Source organism: Rattus norvegicus, chromosome 8, assembly GCF_021556685.1.
Source record: "Rattus norvegicus strain SHRSP/BbbUtx chromosome 8, alternate assembly SHRSP_T2T, whole genome shotgun sequence".
Lineage (NCBI taxonomy): Eukaryota > Metazoa > Chordata > Mammalia > Rodentia > Muridae > Rattus > Rattus norvegicus.
In genome coordinates, this window is record NC_141541.1 from 97,088,704 (window position 1) to 97,103,692 (window position 14,989).

The following is a 14,989-nucleotide window of genomic DNA, read 5'->3' on the forward strand; positions in this document are numbered from 1 at the left end:
GCCATTTTGGGGAAAGGGAGACTTTGGATCTGACACTTGAAAGTCTCAGAGATGGTTTTCTGGGTCTGGAACACTGACATTCTGTTGAAACAGCAAAGGAAGATGACAACGGACACACAGACCAAGAGAACCCAACAGAGGTTTGAAGTTTGGAGCCAAAGGTGAGGGTGACAAAAGGCATTTAGTCCTTTATCAAGAGTATTGATGTCCATGAATAGGGCTGCTCTCCCCCAAGGGATACAGATAGTCACAGCCACTACTCTCAAGGTTTGCACTCAAGTCAGGGTGGGAGGGAACAAGATATTGAAGAAGCAACAAATGAAAACTTGAACTCTTACCGCATGCTAAGGATGGGACAGCACTGAGTTTGGTCGATCTTCCTCAGAAAACTGTGAGCCATGTGTTGTTGTGCACGTCTGTTCCCAGCATCCGGGAAGCTAATGCAAGAGTGCATTTGAGGCCATCCTGAGCTACACAGTGAGACCCTGTCTCAAAAGACCCCAAAACAACCAAGCACGGTTTTTTTTTAATTTAGTGAACGTAGAAACATTCACCAAAACTGACACTTTATAGGTAAGATTATTATTTAACAAAGGGTATTTATTACACCATAAGAAGAAAACATGATGTTTTAAGACTCAAAGAAAGAAAAACAAATCCCTGAGACTGAGAGAACCTATAGACATAGATTAGCTTTTAGAGGAATTAACTAGGTAAGAGGAGGTGGTGACTGGGTAGAGCATCGGAGGTGGGGAAAAGTGCAAGTTCAGCAATTATGACGGAGTGGGAGACGGAGTGGGAGACGGAGTGGGACTGTGAATCTCTTCGTGCTTCCTGGAGGATTCATACACAGCCCTTTGAGTGACAGGTGCTCAGTGAGTGCCCGTGTGCCAGGGGAGGAAACTACATGGTGAACAGGACGAAAAGGCCAACTAGCTTGGGAGTGTTCAGTTTAGCCAGGGGACAGACAACAAATGACCCCACAATATAGCCCTGGAATGTACTGAAGTCACATGGCTGCTGGTCACATCCAGTCAAGGTTTTTGTCTTCTTATTAAAATATTATGATAAAGGTACTCAGGGATTGCAAATAGCAAGGAAATATCATTCAAATTTCTCCCTAAACATTCGCTTACAGGACAGTTTGCCCTACTCAACGTGTCCCAAACTAGCTCTGGCCAGATTGCCTCCCAACCCTCATTCTTAGACATAACTGGAGTATGACTGAATAGAAATTGCTCGATGGTTCCGGGGGAGAAGGAACTTAACTCCATTGTCAGGAGAGAGTGGTACGTGCAGCTCAGGGAAGGCGGCATCCTAGGTTGTCAAGTGCATCGTTTGGAGGGTGTGCACACAGTGTGGGCAGTAGCAGGCTCCAAGTGCAGTGTGACAAGAGAGGTGTGTGCATTGCGCAAGCCGGATTCGTTACTAAACTATTTGCTGTGCTCACGTACCTGCCGCACTGGGAAGAGGGAGTGAGGCAGAAGAGAACGTACCATGGCCCTTGTTAGCTTCAACGACCAGGCCTCTTCTGAGATGAAGAAAGTGAAACAGACTGGGTTGTGCTGATGTCCTTAGTGAATGCAGGTACCGAGGAAGTGAAATGGCCGTAGCAGTCAAACCAAGTGGGCGACTGCCCAGAGCTGGGGTTATCCAGGAGGCGAAGTGAGGACGGGGAAGATCGATAGGGCTTTCTGAAGGAAGGTGAAGGAGGGTGGGAAGAGCTTACAGATGGTTTTTGACACCATCCCTGCTCCAGCTGAAGCCCTGTGCACAGAACCTGCTGGGGTCTCATGGTCACCTCACCAGAAAGTCCTTCCTTAGCATAAGGTGCCAGGGATGAGGCTGTCTGAGAGGTTCCTTTTAGAGACTTCTACTCAGAGAAAGACAGAGAAGAATTTTAGGACAAGGCAAGTGTCGAGTGTACACTTCACAAGGGTAAAGCAGGGCTCTAGTAGATTAGTATATGAGGAAGACAGTCCCACATAAAGGTAAGCATGAGAAAGAACTGGTGCTTAGAGGGGGGTACGCACCCTTGGGTGTGGGCTGCTCAAGAGAGAGATGTCCTTGTCATTGCAACAGCCGCACATACTGGTTTTGGTGGCTTCTGAAGCTGTAGCTCAAAAGGTAGCTAAAAAAACTTCTTTTTTTTTCATAAATGAGATCATAGGGTGGTTCTATGTGCACTGGTTAGGATTACAGCTGACATGGTAAAACTCGAGATCACAAGGGCTATAGGGAACATTAAGCTATCTTTACTGTAAACAAAATTTTCATTTTACTTGGGAGGCTTCCAGAAAATACCTAGGAAAAGACAAAAGCAAGCCTTCAGAACGGTTCACTGCTATTTCAACATTCCCGTTTGATAACAATTTTTTTTTCTAGATAAAAGGAATCTTGTGTCTCTGTCAGCAACCTTCATAGCCAGTGTTGTTCATTGTGCTGAAATTCTTGACTCCCAGCTGGCAGAAGGCTTCCACCAAAGCAAGGGACCTCTTTCTCTCTCCACGTACCTGTAATGTCTTCATGCTTTCTCTCCTGCTCAGGGTACTGGGGTGGTCTGGGGCTGACTAGCGCAGGAAGCCAACACCCACTGTAACACAGGCTTCTGTCAGCCCTGATTTTCCTGGATGAACTGGAGACATCCTTATGTAGAGCAGTTGTGAGGACTTGAGACATGACCCAAGGGAAGCCATGAAAAAAGGGGGTTCTAAGGGTACCTGCATTCTACTAAGGTGCTGGTGGGTTGAGTGATTGGGTCTGGCCTGTGGGCTAACTCCAGAGAACAATGGGGAGGAGCTGGGTAGGGCCTGGGTGGGGTCTGTAGAGCTATCTGGCTGGAGGATGGTGGGACAGCGCTTCTCACCTCACAGTGTGTGCTGCGGATGTTGCAAATACGCACATTCCCAGCAGCTTCACTGGATGAGGAGCCCAGGGCAACAATGCTGTACCTACCTGTGATCTACATGTCTCTGGGCTCGGCCCACGGCCCTCTTTGGAGGTAAGAACAACACCAGGACATGTGTGTTGTCAAGACTCGGAGCCCAGTCCATTTTGGGGGCCACTGGGCTAACATGATATACTTAAAAATATGCTTTTATTAGAAAATCCAGGATACTTAATGCTTTTCTCTTTCTTTTCCATTTTACTTAGGCACTGGGAAATCATGAATTTGATAACGGTGTGGAAGGACTGATTGATCCCCTCCTCAGAAATGTCAAATTTCCAATTCTGAGTGCAAATATTAAGGCCCGGGGGCCACTAGCACCTCAGATATCCGGACTTTATTTGCCATATAAAGTTCTCTCTGTCGGTGGTGAGGTTGTGGGGATTGTTGGATATACTTCAAAGGAAACCCCCTTCCTCTCAAATCCAGGTATCTTCTACTTTCTCCGTACTTGTAACTTGGGAATAGACGTGGTAAAGCAGAGCTTGGCTGCCCATGTTTTTATGGTCTGTGGCAGACGAAGGTTGGTGATTAGCAAACCAAGGCGACAGATTCTGTATTGTTCTGTTACCCTCTGAAGGTCATTGCTGTCTCTGCTTGGTAAACGTCTTTGTTGACTAAACAGTGTCTCTAATTTTATGTGTTCAAAATTGTAAGTGAATCCTGGCACAAGCATAGACTGGACCATAGACTTCTGGTCCCCAGTAAAACAGTTCTCCTAGTTCTAGTGCTCAGAACATGTACACATGTATAACATCAATTCCTAGAACATTTAATTTGAAATCCACCCCAGCTCCCATGCATGCATGCGTGTGTGTGTGTGTGTGTGTGTGTGTGTGTGTGTGTGTGCACATGCACGCATTCTAAAATAAATCCCATGAAATCTATACATGTGGCATCCAGACCTGAGGCATTTCTCAGAACTATTTTGGTGCTGGACCAACCAAAGGAGAGGATAGTAACTAACATTCTGTCCACATCCTTCCTCCCCACCCTCTCCCCCAGGGAGCTCAGCACACTGTTCTGGGCCTTAGAAACACCAAATAAGAAGTCTGTTTCTCTCTGTGCTCACATATTCAGTGAGAGAACAGATAAATATGGCTGTGTCAGAAGGTAGTGAAGAGAAATGCGACAGGAGAAGGGGCTGTGTAGCAGAAGGAGGATGCACCTTGCTATTTTAGAGGAATGCCCAAGGAAGGCTAACAGGAAAGTGGGTTGTGATGGTTAGTATTAATGGTCAGCGTTACAGGAGTCACCTAGGAGACAAGTCCCCAGGAACGCTTGTGAGGTATTGTTTTAACTGAGGAGGGAAGATCCACCACAAAAAGTCAACCTAAGCCCTCTCCCCTATAAGTTGTTTGTGTCCAAATACTTTATCACAGCAATAGGAAAAGAAACCAAGACAAGGTCAGAGCTGAGTGCTGACCAGGGAGCCCAAGCTTATTGGGGTTACAGACAAGAATCAGGTCGTCCCTGGCATTCCTGTGAGGGACAAAAGTAGCAGAGCATTATGGGTGCTGACTTAAGCTACTTCAGCTCTGCCAAGCCAGCTGCTAACTTCCTGGCTGCTCTTCTGGAGCCTCCACAGCCAAAGTGCTTTCGTGCTGGGAGGTACTGCATACACAGGGCTGACGTGTAGTCAGGACTCAGTAGTTGCATCAGGGGAGTGGAGTCCGGAGCACGGCAGTGGACAATGGCTGCATCTCCAACAGTCTGCTGATGTCTGGAGAAACTCTCCATTTTTTTTAAAAAAAGAAAATTATGAGTAAATGTTTCTTCTCTTTTTTTTTTTTTTTTTTGGTTCTTTTTTTTTCGGAGCTGGGGACCGAACCCAGGGCCTTGCGCTTCCTAGGCAAGCGCTCTACCACTGAGCTAAATCCCCAACCCCATGTTTCTTCTCTTGATATATGAAAATCTGATATATATTCTGATATATGATATTTATAACAATTCTATTTATGACTGCAATATTAATACTTTATTTACATTCATATTTCAACCTTTTTATTTTACAATTCGGGTCAATCTCATTGTACTATTTTAAATTAATAATAGAACCATACTTATGAGAAAGGTTCATAAACAAATGTTTTTCTTTTACATGATAAAACTTATTATCTATTTAAAGTGTATGAAGCGTTTATAAATTTAAAACTTCAGTTATTAGCCAGAAACACTGGGCTCTGCAGACTCGCCCTTTGAGACCTCTTTATGAGACTTTTGCATTTGAGCCACCTTCATTCTAGTGCCGGTTCTTAGAAACCAGCCTGAGAGCATCCAGGTCAACTGGAGGACTCCTGGCAACAGTGCTGAGTGAGACTTCAGGAGGGCATGTCAGTGGTCCCCTCATGATCGCTGAAGACCTAATGACTTGCTAAGCTTGGGCTGAGAAGCCAGGTTCAGGCCTCAGCACAGGAGTCCCGGGAGCTATGCCGCCCAGAACCAGAGGCATTCATTCTTACCACTGGGTTTGCTCCCTTCCTGGGGCAGGCAATGTTTAGATGAGGCCTCTGTGTGAAGCAGCACTCAGTTCTAGTTCTACTCTAATACTGCCACTCCCTACCTGCAAGTGAGCAGTTCTTATCTTCCATGATAAAATTAGTTCCCAAGGGCCAGCAAGATGGCTCTGTGCGTAAGGAAGGGGATTTGCCACCACACCTGATGCCCACAGTTCAATCCCTGGAACTCACACAGCAGAAAGAGAAATCTGACATCCGTAAGTATGTCACACCATACGCAAACCAAAATAAAGAAAGAAATGTTAAAAACCTCTTTTTGAAATTGTCTTTCAAAGCCTACTTGTTGACATGTTAGGTCTGAAGAGAGAATACTCCAAGTTTCCAGGCAAAGCAATAAAGTTGGCAGCAGTTGTAGGCACCATGCTTTTGTGCTCAGACATTTTTTTTCATGGTTAGTGTGAAGGCCTAAATGTAAAAGGAGATGGAAACAAACTGTACCTGAAGTCTCTTCATAGCATGAGATTCAGTTTATGCAAAAACAACATCTATGGCCCAGTGAGATGGTTCAACAGATAATGGTGCTTGCCACCTAACCTGATGTCCTGAGTTCGATCCCTAGGATCTATGTGGTGGGCAGAGAGAACCAGCTCTTGAAAACTGTCCTCTGGAGCCTGATATAGCTGTCTCCTGAGAGGCTCAGCCAGAGCATGGCAAATACAGAGGCAAATGCTAGCAGCAAACCATTGAACTGAGAACAGGGTCCCCATTGGAAGAATTAGAGAAAGGATTGAAGGAGCTGAAGGGGTTTGCAACCCCATAAGAAAAACAGTGCCAACCAACCAGAGCTCCCAGGCACTAAACCACTACCCAAAGACTACACACGGACAGACCCATGGCTCCAGCTGCATATGTAGTAGAGGATGGCCTTGTTGGGCACCAATGGGAGGAGAAGCCCTTGGTCCTGCCAAGGCTGGACCACCCAGTGTAGGGGAATGTTGGGGGGGGGTAGGAAGGTGGGATGTATGGGGAGGGGAACACCCTCATAGAAGGAAGGGAAAGGGGATGGGATAGGGGGCTTATGGACAGGAAACCAGGAAAGGGAATAACATTTGAAATGTAAATAAAAATATCCAATAATAAAAAAATTGTTCTCTGACCTTCCATGTATTCATTGTAGTATGTATGTGCACACAAAAATAAGTTAACATATATATGTTTGTGTATATGTATGTATGTATGTATAATTTGTATGTACCATCTACAACCTTAACCCAATGCAATACTGGGTAAGTGCAACCAAGGACATTGGTTTACATTTTTCTTGACTGACAAGACTTCCGTATCAGATATATTCATACATTGTGCTGTTAGTAAGTGAGGAGCTTTAACAAGAAATCATGGTTTCTTGTTAAAAGCTATCTAAGTGTTGCTATATAAGTAGTGCAATGAAATTCTTTTAATATCCATTTTATTAATTTTCCTCCTTAGGGACAAATTTAGTCTTCGAAGATGAAGTCACTGCGTTGCAGCCTGAAGTGGATAAACTAAAAACTCTAAACGTGAACAAGATCATTGCCCTGGGACACTCTGGTTTCGAGATGGATAAACTCATTGCCCAGAAGGTGAGAGGCGTGGACGTCGTGGTGGGAGGACACACCAACACCTTTCTCTACACAGGTAATTGTCTCGCTGCACTCTGCAGGCCAGGATGTTCATTTAGTGTGCAGTATACAATGTATATGCTATAATATGCAATATACATATAATCTGCCTTGGATGAGGCTGGGTAATCTTACTCGGAGACGTTCCGAGAATTCATTAATTTCATGATTAAAAGCCAATGCTACACGCGTATAGCACACATAGTAAAATGAAAACATTACTGATCGCTAGACAAAGGTCAGTTGGTGGTAAGAATTTTTTAAAGATAAATATATTTTTAAGATGTTTTCAGTGGTTCTTGGACCTGAATCCAGGCCTTGCTCTATTTTAAGCATCTATATCCCTGGCCTTTGGTTTTCTAAGACAGAGTCTCACTATCTCGCTCAGATTAGCCCCAGTCTTGTGATTCTCTCGCCTCTACCTCTCAGGAATGGTAGGATTATAAACGTGCACATCTACATCTGGCTTGGAAAGTTTCTTCTTCTTCTTCTTCTTCTTCTTCTTCTTCTTCTTCTTCTTCTTCTTCTTCTTCTTCTTCTTCTTCTTCTCCTCATCCTCCTCTTCCTCCTCTTCCTCCTCCTCCTCCTTCTCCTCCTCTCCTTCCCCCTCCTTCTCCTTCCCCTCCCCCCTCCTCCCCTCCTCCTCTTCTTCCCCTTCTTCTTCACTACTATTGTTATTTTCATAGAACTTCTTAGAATGTTAAGTACTGAATACATGTTATATTTGGAATGAGAATATTGAGTCAAAAGTCCTCATTGCTAACTCACTTGAATGACCTTGAACAGGCAGGTCACCTGACCCCCTCTGGGTACATTGGCTTCCTAACAAGGAGTCTATCACAGTGTTGAATGAAGATTAAGAGTCTGGGAACAGTTGACCTCACTGGCTGACTTCACTGGTTTGGCCTCAAGTGAACATCCCCTTGGCTCTTCACAACACAACACAGGAGAGAATCGGGAAAGGGAAAGAACATGACAGGGAGGCCAGGGGTGTGTGGTGGCCCTCCCATTACAACCACTCCCTCTCACAGAACTGACTGTGGGCTCAAGAGAACTAATCTCTTCCAAGTGGAGGTTGCTGGCTCATCACCTCACATTAAACACCCCTCGAAGGTTCCACTGTACCTGTGTCACCACAGAGAGGACTAATAAGCTGCTAGCACACGAACACAGAAGGGACAAGCCACATCCAAGTCACAGCAGTTTCAGGAGGGTCCACAGACTTGCCTGCTCTTAGTGCCGTTCTACGGCAGCTCTGTGGATAGGACCTGTTCAAAGGCTTTGTAGCTTTTCTCCAAGGAGTATTAGAAGTCTACAATGCACAGCAGGAGCGAGCTGGCACTCCTGCCGCTTCCTCCTCTACGTTGGCTGTGAGCCACAGTAAGCATGACATTTAACAAGAGGATCTAATGGGTACGCGTGCAAACGTGAGCACTCTCATAGCTGTGTATAAAGTAATCCGAAAATTCCCAAAGCATCCAGAGGATCCTGCTTTGAGGATCCTGCTTTTATTGTTGTTGTTCTGCTGTTTCTTTTCTTGTTATTTTGTTTCATTTCACCTGGAGACAGGACCTCCTGTTATTTGTTTGGAGGGGGGGTGGGGGGGCAGGGGGAGTCTTGTTTTGGTAAAGATTTATTTATTTCATATATGTGAGTACACTGTTGCTGTCTTCAGACACACCAGAAGAGAGCATCAGATCTCCATTACAGATGGTTGTGAGCCACCACGTGGTTGCTGGGAATTGAACTCAGGACCTCTGGAAGAGCAGCCAGTGCTCTTAACCACGGAGCCATCTCTCCAGCCTGTTTGTTTCGTTTTTTATAGAAACAGAGTCACACTTTGCTTTGCAGTTCTGGCTGGCAAGGCCCTTATGTGCTGACTAGGCTAATCTTGACTGTAAGATCCCCCTTCTAACAGTATGACAGGAAGCACTTGCAAAGTGTGAGAGCTGCAGGAATGAGGCCCAGGAGGGAGATGGTGCCTCTGAAGGAGTTGCACTCTGGAGTCACAAAAATGGTCCATGATAAAAAGTAGGGAAGGAAGTTCAAGTTGGAGCCTGTGCAGGCATGCCAAAGTACTGCCCAGTCTTTACGACTCTTGAAGAGATTCCTAGGGGCTGCTTCCCATCTGCCTGCCATTTGGTTCTTCTCTTGGATAAGTGCAGACATCAGTTTCTAATCTGCAGTTCTGTAAAGGGCTCAGTACTAGGAATGTGTCACCCCTTCCTTTCTGACATACTGCTTCCTAGGAAAGCAGTCGTGCGCAGAGATTAACTATTAACTATTAACTATTAACTACTCTGGGAGATTTTAGGAAGGTTTTGTTTTGGTTTGGTTTGGTTCAGTTTTTTTTAATAGAACAATGTATAATGTCTACTGCAATATTATAGTATAAGCTATTATGGTAAAGTGTGGGGGTTCATACAACCTGCCCCTGTCTTTTCCACAGTACCAATGGCTTCCCAGCACCGTCCCATGTCACCAAGTGGTTAGTACCCAGTTTCTTATCTGTGTCTGCACACCAGCTCCTGCCTGCACCCTGTAAGGATTAACTATTTAGTCTGTGCGGACAACAGACTCAGTACCCCAGGCTCACAGAATCCTTTCCAAATATCCTGAATGACTGTCACCTCCACTCACCTCAGCCACTTCAGAACTCCACTCTTGGATCCCCATGTCCCTTCACACTCTCGAATCATTCTGGTTCCTAGAACTTCCTCACTGTGTGTTCCTTTAGAAGTCAAAGACTTCAGCGGTACAGAAGTTTCATGTCTCTTGACTGGTCTGGCTGTTTTCCTATCCTTCTCTCGCTAGCCTGGGTGGCTAACATATGAGAGGCGGCTGTGCACTGTTGCTAAGTGGATGGTAATCAGTACAGCCTCTGTTTGTGAGGCCGTGTCTCACTGTGTAGACCAGGCTGGCTTCAGACTCACAGAGATCCACCTGCCTCTGCCTCCCAACTGCTATCATCAAAGGCATGGACCACCGTGCCAGAGTTTATGCAGCCCTTTGAAAATATTTAGTCAGTTGTTTTTCTAACTTCTTTATTTTCAGTATGATTGATCCTAGTCTAAAGCACACGTTCACTAAATATGGAATTCAAGAACAGAAATTCTGTGAAGATCATAGAATTAAAAATGAATGAGAATTCACAAAAGAATTATACAGTAGCTGAACTAGAAACTGCTCTGTGTTCTTGACCTCAGGGCAGAGTGGATGCATACCTGCTATGTTAGAGTAACAAGGAAAGAGAGAGATCACTGCTGGTGGTCCTTTCAGTCAGCATGGTATGTGCGTCACCTTTTTAAAGATAAAGAACTTGCTAGGTAGCCAAGGGTGGCTTTGAACTTGTGTCCTCGTGCCTCCCTCTCCTGGACGCTGGTGTCACAGGCATGTGCAACCACATCTAATTTGATACGGTGCTTGGAATCAGGCTCAGGGCTTTGGGCATGCTCAGTAGGCACCGTGCCACAGGCTCAGCCTGGCAGCCACTGTCCAGCCCCTCTCTCCACGGTGTACTTTCAGAACATGCCTGCTGAAAGCTTTTCTGCTCACAACCCCTGTATGCTCAGGATATTTTTATGTAACTGTGGGTATAGGAATATTTTAAATTAGGTGTGCATGTCAAGATTTAACAGATAATGAATCAGAAAATTATTTTATTTTTAAGTTTATTGTTTGCATATGTATTTGACGTGTGCATTTGTAGGTGTGAGTATGTATATTCAAGAGCACATGTGTGGAGGTCAGAGAAAACCCAGAGAGCTGGTTTTCCTTCTTTCTGTTGTGGGTTCATGGGATAGAACTCTGGCTTTTATTTCAAGCATTTTTATCCACTGAGCCATCTCACCAATGAAAGAAACTTACTTTAAAGTAATTCGTTGGTATGTATATATTTTTACCATTTATTAAAGACTACCATTTACTAAAGACTAAAGCAAGTGTGCAAATTAATAAGATGGATCTGCTTACTTTTATGTAAAGACCTAAGTCTTGGCTGAGTATTTGAGACTTCAGCAGCTTCAATGCTTTTTCAGAGTTGATCAATATTGTCACAGTGTGACCACACATGCAGTGCAAAGTGCACATGTGTTCAGAATCAAGGCTACAATGAAGCCTCAGATGCAGTGTGGGTAATCACTCTGAGATCCATCCTGGGCAGGGGTAGAAATTTTGGTCATGGTATGTTCAGAAACCTGCCATTCAGTCACAGTACCCTCCCCTACATGGGGTCATGACCCTCAGCTTAAGAAGCTTCTTTTGAAACATGGACTTCTGGAAATGACATATTCTTTGTAATCATAGATATATAAGAGCTGAGGGTACATGTACAAGACTGGGCTGGAGAGATGGCTCAGTGGTTAAGAGTACTAACTGCTCTTGCAGAGCTCCTGAGTTCAATTCCCCAGCAACCACATGGTGGCTCACAACCATCTGTAACAGGATCTGAAGACAGCTGCTGTGTATTCATATAAATAAAAATAAATAAATCTTTTTTTAAAAAAAGAAGAAGCTTGGTTTTAAGGCAGAGGTGGCACAGGTTAGTAATTCAAGCACTTGGGAGGTAGAAGCAGGAGGATTAGAAGTATAAGGTCATCTTCACCTGGGCTACATGAGAGCATGTCTCAAAAACAAAAAACAGGGCCTAGTGCAGAGATGAACACTTTTAATCCCAGAACTTGGGAAGCAGAAGCAGGCAAGTCTATGAGGCCAGCCTGGTCTACAGTATAAATTCCCTAAATTTAAGTATCTAGGAATAAATAGTGAGACTCCTGCCCCAACGCACGCACGCACGCACGCACGCACGCACGCACGCACGAACAAGCACCAGGAAAAGAAAGGCTGGGCTTTAGATCATCGTGCCTTTCCAAAACAACCCTAACATTTGTCACAGGCACAGTACAGAGACACTCTCCAAGGAACTGTTTCCAGGCACTTGATAAGAACTGGTGACATTCAGGGTTTCCTGTGTGCACTGGAGAACCAGCCAAAGGGCAGAGGTCTGACCAGTGGCCTTGGCAGTGATCTCCCTGGATGTTTCTTAGGTCAGCACAGAGGCTTTCCCCATTCCAGTGACCACTCACTCTCGTCCTTTTAGATAGCCTCTGCCTGGCCGGGCTTCAGCACCCACTTCCTTTTGAGCAAAGCCACATCATGTTGCATGCACGCAGCCATAATCCGAGGCAGCTACTCCTCAAGGGGCTGCTTTCAAAGTTGAAATGAGTCTATTGAAAGCCCAGCTCTGAAAAGAATGACCGTAAATAAATGGATCCAACCCCAAGCAGGGTTGATATAAGGAAAGTTGGTCATCTCCTGAGAACTCACAGCCCCCCATGTCCTGAGCACTGAGTGTGTTACAGGCTGGAAGCTTGGGCTGCCTTAGCTCTGCTGTTTGCTGGTCTTGCGTGCAGGATTGCATTTTTCTTCCCCTGGAATCTGGCTTGGGATTGTGAAAAGGGCTTGGTCCTCTTACAGGCTCAGTTTGTTCCCATCAACACTGTCTATCAATTTACATCATCTCTTTGAGCCCAAGCTTTCTTTAACAAAAACTTATGATAGTGGTGTAGTTTCCTCAAAAAATTTAAAAGAAATGAAAAAAAAAAACATAATGGGGATTAAGTGAGGTAGAATATGAGCAGAAGCGGGATTGGAAATGCATGTCCAAGAAAAATTCCCAGCACAGCAAAAGTAATAAACATTTAGGCCTTTGGCTGAATAACGTGGACCGGTGTGGACATTTTGAAGGTCTGGATTGTTTTCCCCCTCGCCGGTGGTTTTCTGAGTTGTGAAATGTGTGGAGGAGTGAGGGGGACTCAGTGAAGATGAAGGTGGAGATTAGCGGCCAGCCCTAACTCAGCCACAAAGGAAGCTGAGTTCCTGACAGAGATAACCTTGACGGATCTTTTGTTCTCAGAAAAGGAACATCAAGACCTTTCTGAACTAGAAAGTAGGTGCTCCCTGGCAGAGGGTGCTGATTTTGCAGAGTGCATGCTGAGCTAATTGGGGCATTTGACAGGCCTGGCAGGTTCCTAATCTCTAACATTCTGTTTAAGATATTGCCATGGAAGGGAGAAAAAAAGAAAGAAACCCAAGGCTAGAAGTCTGGCTTGCTACTCTCTCTAATTTCCAAGAAAGTGCCGAATGCCAGATTTCTGCAATTTGTTCATCCTTTTTCCACTTGGATGGGATATTCTCTGCCACTCCATGGACAGTTAGGGGAATTACAACTTCCCAAGCATTGCCCGGAAGAGGAAGTCTCCGCAAAGCTAAGAGGAGGCTTCCCTAAATAACTAGTCCCCTGCAGTGCAGGGCAGGGTCTGTCCTGGGCCAAAGAAGCACAGAAGGGGAAGAGGAGGATTAGATTAGTAGCGTTCCTCCTCCCTGTCACGAACGGTGTCTTGAACCATCTGCAAGCACAGTGGGACCCTGGCACTGGAAGCAGCTGTCCTAGCTTGTGTATGGCTGGCGTGTGCTGTGCTTGTGTCCTGCTCTGTTATGACTCTAGAGGTTGACAGGGCCTGGAGTAAGTTCTTCCTAGCATGCCACCTTGGCTTTTCTTAGGTAAATTAAAAGACCCTGAAAGAGACTGGGACAGGAAGACACAAACCTGGTTCTGCTTGTAAGTTCATTAGTGGCCTGTGCCAACCATCTTGCAGATTCTCGGAGAATAACCCAGGGTGGACTGCTCTAGAGGGAAGCAAGGACGTAAGGTCAGGGTCCCACAGCTCTGGTTTCCAGCAGCACCATGTGCCCTTGGGCATCTGCTACAGCAGTCAGTCTTCTCATGTGTAAAGTACACTTGATAATGTGGCCTGCCTCGTGGGAGGCTTGGAGAGATAAATGAAATTATAGTCCCAGCCGGCTCTCAGAACTGACTCATGTGTGAAATGAGCGTGTGCTGAAGTCCTCTGGACCTTTTGTAAGCATCCAGTAGAGTCCTATGTGCTTTATAATCTGATTCTAAACAACCCAAACGATGTCACTTCCACAGACATTCGATATAAATTATGACTCACGTAACAGGTCATACCCATAAGTCCCAGCATTTATGTGGAAGACTAAAGCAGGAGGATCTTAAGATCAAAGCCAGCTTGGAACTACACACAGTATACATCAAGGAGGGGTGAAATGACTTAAATGTACAGGCCAGTGAGTCGCCTCAGCAGGGAAAGATGCCTGCCTCCAAGCCTGAAGACCAGAGTTTGATCCTGGGACCCATACATATGACCTCACCCCACACACAACAAAAATTTAAAAATAAACTCGATTCCTGGAAAGAAGTTAAACATGGCAAGCGATGTGATGCTGGGTATCTTCTGTGGCCACTCTCACCTCAGGCAAACAAGGAGGCCTCTGGGCGATGAATGGCTCCCACGTTCTTCCTGTGGCCCCCCCATGAGATACAGGCCTGCCGAGTGTGACTGATATGAAGAGCTGGGGAGAGAATGTGTTTGCTTGTTGGTCCCCACGGAGGATGTAGCTGCTCTAAAACCCCCTAAGAACAACTCCGTCATCCCTTCTTGGTCCTCACTAACAACTACAGGCCCTTGAGTGTGTGCACAAGGTTTCTAGAGAATGCCTTCATCTCTACAGGAAGAGGCATACAGTAAAAATGGTGTACTTACTATGCCTGGCCAGCACACACTGAGGATCTTAAGACACTAAACTGTCTCAACAACCCTGTAGAATGAGAATTGCTAATTCACCCACTTCCGGTCCCCTTGCTATACTGCTTGGCAGATGTTGTAGTGCACACCTGTAACCCTAGCCATTGGGAAGCAGAGGCAGGAGGGTTTTACACAGAGACAGAAGTACACCAAAATGGCTTAGCTTTCATTCAGTCAGGAGGAGCAGAGACAGAGTCTGCATGAAAGAGGGATAATCTTAGCAGGATTCTATTTCTGTATGACCCACATCACATC

At 45.4% G+C, this 14,989-nt stretch overlaps 1 protein-coding gene across 1 annotated transcript in view; it reads left to right on the plus strand.

The window, feature by feature from the left end:
• Nt5e (5' nucleotidase, ecto) overlaps positions 1-14,989 on the plus strand; it is a 43,799-nt gene that overhangs the window by 21,378 nt on the left and 7,432 nt on the right. Inside the window, 2 exon segments of the mRNA NM_021576.2 lie at positions 3,154-3,376; positions 6,895-7,083. Coding sequence (NP_067587.2) covers positions 3,154-3,376; positions 6,895-7,083 — 412 coding nt within the window.